Raw genomic sequence first — 5,007 nt, 5'->3', positions numbered from 1 at the left:
TCTGAGAAACTAGTCCTAATTCCATCTCTGCCTTGGCCTTCCTAACTGCCCCCCTACATCCCCGAGTGACTGCAGAATAGTCATCCCTGGTGATGACCCCTTCTTTCCATTGGGTATATGCCTCTTTTTAGCAAGGAGACATTCTTAGCAAGAGTTCTTCACTGCTTCTCAGGAGTTTCTTCCCTCCCCATGTATCCCTCTACTCTCACACACCTGTATAAAGCAGTTAAACTAAACTGCATTGTGGTGCGCAGTATCAGATGAGGACTGTTTTTTAAAGTTTTGGGGGAGGGAGGAGGGAAGCAAGAGGGCTGAGGATATATCCAAGAAGGGGAAATTAATCATTATGAAAGCTCATTTCCTAGTGGGAGGAGAATAAGAGACCAAATATGGGAGAAGTGGATGGTTGAGTGGTCATAGAAGAAACAGGAAATGGGTACTTAGGTGCATTATGATGATCAGTTGTAAGGAAGGCCCTGTTGATTCTGAGACTAGTGGAAGCAAGATCCTTTGGATTCTAATGTTGTTCATAAATCTGAAAAGTTAATGCAATCCACTTAAATTATTCTTTGTGATAGCTTTGATACTAAAACAACGTATGCTATTCCCACACTTTCAGATCTAAATTTTAATCAGCGGTAGAAATCTGTGCTACACTGGTGCATTGCGGAAGCTGTTAGACTTGGTGCAGTCAGGGATATAACAGTTTATAACAGGCCACTAGATCCCCCCTCAGCCTTCTCTTGTGGAGGCTGAACAGGTTCAGGTCCCATAGCCTCTCCTCATAAGGCCTGCCCTGCTGCTCCCTGATCATGTGAGTGGGCCTCCTCTGGACCCTCTCCATGCTGTCCACATCCCTCCTGAGGTGTGGCGCCCAGAACTGGACGCAGTCCTCCAGCTGTGGCCTGACCAGTGCCGCATAGAGGGGGAGGATCACCTCCCCGGACCTGCTCCTATTGGAGAGACAGACTTCCAAGGCTGGGGACTGCACCCCCTCCTTGGGAAGGGTAACCAGAGGAAAAAAAAATTGGGAATCCCCTTACTGTAATAAAAAAACAACTCTTTACATCCAGCCTGAAGCCATCCCCTACCAGGTTACGGGCTTTGCTCCTTACCCCCCCTTGGGCATCCCAGTAAACAGTTTCTCCAGCACCAGATATTCACCCCTTACATGTTTCTAGATGGTCACCAAGTCCCCCTTAGTCTTCTCGTCCCAGGCTGAATAGTCCCACAGCCCTTAGTCCTTCCTTATAAAGTTGGTCATCCAGGCCCTTCACCATCCTTGTGGCCCTTCGAGATCCTCCGCTTTAAGTGCAGCACGCAGAACTGGACAGCCCCGCAGCTGGGCTCCCACCAGTGCCAAGGAGAGAGGAAGTATCACTTCCTTAGCCCTACTCGTGATGCATTGGCTAATGCATGCCGATATGCTATTAGCGCTGTAGACTACAGCGTCACACCGGCAGCTCGTGCTCATCTTGTGGTCAACCATAACCCCCCCGAGGTCCCTTTCAGCCATCGTGCTGGGCAGGACGTCTACTCCTAACCTATTATTCATGTTGCTGGTTGCTTCTCCCCAGATGAATTGCATCTGGGTCCACTCTGCCCACCTTTCCAGGTCTGCTTGGACCCACATCCTCAGTGACTGCTTTTCCCCACAACTTGGGGTCATCCACAAGCCTGGCCAGTGCACTTTCCACAGCCATTTTTGATAACAAAGATGTTGAACAGCACGAGGCCAAGAACCGAGCCCTGCAGGACACTGCTGCCTGCCGAGGTTGGTCAGACGCCGTCTACTCGCTGTGAAGGCACGTTGGCTATCCTTCAGCATCATGCCTTCACTTCAGCTGACCGTGATGCCTGCAATCACTGCCTGCCACACAGCTTGCAAGTCCCTGGCTGGTGGGGCTGGGCCAGTCCGGACCCAGTCCCGTCCCATCAAGGGATGCTGGGGCAGTCTGGTCGGAAAGCCTGGACCGGAGGGGCCGCACCTCACCTGGCAGGGTGCCTTCCTGGACTGAGCCCCTGAAGACCTCCTGGGTGAACTGGGGCTTGTTGTCGTTCTGGTCGGTCACTGTGATGATGATGTCCATCGGCTCCTCCACGGGCTTGCCGTTCTCAGACACCGCGTGGGACGAGAGCTGGAGGCAGACGGGATGGCTTGGGGCACTGGCCGGGGACCCCTCTTCCCCCCACAAAACCAACACGTCCCTGCTCAGGGCTGGCCAGTGACTTACGTGGTATTTGTCGATGTTCTCCCGGTCCAGGGGCTGCGTCACCTTCATCAAGCCGGTCTCCTTCTCGATGATGAAGATGCCCTCAGGGGGCTTATCCGCACCCATCCCCGTGATGCTGTAGAAGATCTTGGTTTCCTTGTCCCTGTTGGATCTGATCTGGGGGAAGCCGAGCAGAGGTCAGCGTCAGCAACAGGGACAGTCTCTCCCGCAGCCCTGGCAGTATGGCCCCATGGAGATCGTAGGAAGGGACTCTAGGAGGTCACATCTAGTCCAACCCCTGCTCAAAGCAGGATTAGTCCCAACTACATCATCCCAGCCAAAGCTTGGTCTGCCCAGGCCTTCAAAACCTCCAAGGATGGAGACTGCACCTCCGGGTAACCCATTCCAGTGCTTCACCACCCTTTGAAACAGGTTTTCCTAATATCTGACCTCAGCTTTCCTTGCTGCAGCTTGAGCCCATTGCTCCTTGTCCTGTCACCTGCCCCCAGTGAGGACAGTCCAGCTCCATCCTCCCTAGACCCACCCTGCAGGCAGCTGAAGGCTGCTGTTCAATCCTCCATTTTCTTTTCTCCAGACCAAGTCAGCCTAGGTCCCTCAGCCTCCCACCAGCCCTGTCCCTCAGCCCCCGAACCATTTTCATTGCCCTCTGCTGGACTTTTTCCACACCCCCCCCCCCGACACACACACACACGCGCGCGCGCGATGTGGGTAAGGAGGGGAAATGATCTCTTCCTCAAGCTGCTGGCCACGCTCCTACTAGCGCAGCCCAGGATCCCATTAGCTTTCTTGGCACCCAGAGCTCGCTGCTGGCTCACATTCAGCTCGTCTACAGTAACCCCCAGGCCCTTTTCTGCAGAGCAGTTGCTCAGCCAGCCGGCCCCAGCCGGCATCGGTGCATGGGATGGTTTCATCCCGAGTGCGGGACTTTGCTCTAGTCCTTGTTGAACCTTATGAGATTCCTTTTGGCTCAATCCTCCAATTTGTCTCGGTCTTCCTAAATCCCAGCCCAGCCTTCCAGCATATCTACTACTCCCATCAGCTTGGCATCATCTGCAAATTTTCCGAGGGCGCACACTTTGTTCAGCATCTTCATCAGCAGCCTGGAAGATGGCATAACCTGCTCCAGGCCCGACCCCTGGGGCACGCCGCTTGATACCAGCTGCCAACTAGCCATTGATTGCTACCCTTGGAAGACTAGCTGGATTGTCAGACTCAATCTACCCAAGATGCTGGTACAGAAGCAGTCTAGCCTAGAGCATGAGGCTCATTAGAGCCAGGCGGCACCCAGAGGCGCTGGCACCCTCCTGCCCCTACCCCGCCGTACCTGCACCAGGGTCTTGGGGAACGGACCTCGCTCGTTCTCAGGGACTCGGATCGGGGGGACAACCCAGTCCCTCTTCTGCCTCTTCAAGCCAGGCCTGGGTTGCGGGAAGAGCCGCACCTCCACTTGCTCACTTGGGGCAGGCTCCTGCTGGGACAAAGGGGTCAGAGATGGGCAGGCGTGCACAGGGCATTTGTGGCATCTCCCGACAGCCCCTGCAGCCCATGGGCAGGGCTGGGGACCAGCCTGGGCACCATGCTCCCTGCCCCCATTAGGAGCAGCAATGCCAAGGCTGCCCTGCCTGCCCCCAAGGCCCAGTGGTTGCCAGAGGCACCCCAGGGGCTGGCGTTACCTGCCAGGAGCGCTGCGGCAGGCTGCGCATGGGAACCAGGGCTGGGGTTTCCTTGCCAGCAGAGTCCCAAGAGCGCACGACCGTCCCCTCCGGTAGCACCTGCAAGCCGGTGTCCGTGGGCTCGAGTGGCACCAGCTGCCACGCTGCATTGTCCTGGGACTGCACTGGGGTGGGGGAGATGCAGGCGTTAGCCCCAGCCGAGCGCACGCGCAGCGGCTGTCCCCCAGTTGCAGCTGCTGCAGCCCCCCCCAGCTTGCAAGAGGCTCCCACGCTGGCCCTGGCCCTGCCTCTGCCCTCGTGGGCAGGAGCAAGGAGGACACCGAGATGTGCCTGGCAAGGCTTAGCCTGGCTGGATATGCTTCACCTGCTGGGAGGCATTTCTATCCAATTAAGCTGGCAGCAGCACCTGCTCGGGGGATGGGGGTGGGAAGCAGAGGAAATGGATTATCCATTTGCAGATCTGCAAAGCCTGCCCAGGCCACAATCCTGCCTAGTTGTGGCCCATCCCAGCCAAGTCCCATGCAAAGATAAAACAAACCCACCAGCTGGATCCCAGCCGGGAGACAGCAGAGCTTGGGGTCCGTGTCCCCAGGCAGCAGAGCTACAGGGCAGAGGGTCCCCAGCCACCGCCTGCCCAGAGCCAAGCTGAGCCCCTGCCTCGTTTGGGCAGGGGCCTGTGCCCGACCTCCAGCTCGGTGGGGGCAGAAAGCCCCGTGACCGAGCCATGGGGCAGTAGAGGCAATCCTTGGTGGTCAATGCCCGTGTAGGAGCAGGAGCCGTCCCGGGAGGCCCACTGGCTTGGCGACCTGCCCCAGGCTCTCCGCTGCATGACTCACCCCGGCTTCCTAGAAGGGGATGAGTCCTGGCCCCTGGTATGCATGTTGTTACAGGGCCCCTGATCCAGAGCCAGCTCGCTTCCCGCTCCGCCCTTGCTCCCTCCAGAGCTGGCCCAATCCATTGTTAATCCCCTCGTGCCCACAGCCCCCACGCACCACCCATGGCACTGCTGGGCTGCAGCCCACGGCTTGCACAGTGCAGCAGAAAGCTGTCGAGCAGCAACTAGCTGCTCTGCCAAGGTCCCGCATGCCCGGGCCCATCTC

The 5,007-nt window shown here is 57.2% G+C and overlaps 1 protein-coding gene across 1 annotated transcript in view; it reads right to left on the bottom strand.

Moving 5' to 3' along the window:
* CDH1 (cadherin 1) overlaps nt 1-4,104 on the bottom strand; it is a 27,536-nt gene extending 23,432 nt beyond the window's left edge. Inside the window, exons 1-4 of the mRNA XM_019535462.1 lie at nt 3,908-4,104; nt 3,559-3,702; nt 2,235-2,390; nt 1,994-2,138 (exon numbers count right to left, since the gene is read on the bottom strand). Coding sequence (XP_019391007.1) covers nt 1,994-2,138; nt 2,235-2,390; nt 3,559-3,702; nt 3,908-3,937 — 475 coding nt within the window. The 5' untranslated portion in view covers nt 3,938-4,104. The remainder of the gene's footprint in view (nt 1-1,993; nt 2,139-2,234; nt 2,391-3,558; nt 3,703-3,907) is intronic.
* Between the last annotated feature and the right edge of the window lie 903 nt (nt 4,105-5,007).

This window comes from Crocodylus porosus, unplaced genomic scaffold (assembly GCF_001723895.1).
Source record: "Crocodylus porosus isolate Cpor-Errol unplaced genomic scaffold, CroPor_comp1, whole genome shotgun sequence".
In the NCBI taxonomy this organism is placed as follows: domain Eukaryota; kingdom Metazoa; phylum Chordata; order Crocodylia; family Crocodylidae; genus Crocodylus; species Crocodylus porosus.
The sequence above is the reverse complement of the archived record's forward strand: the minus strand, read 5'-3'. Positions and strand labels throughout refer to the sequence as shown.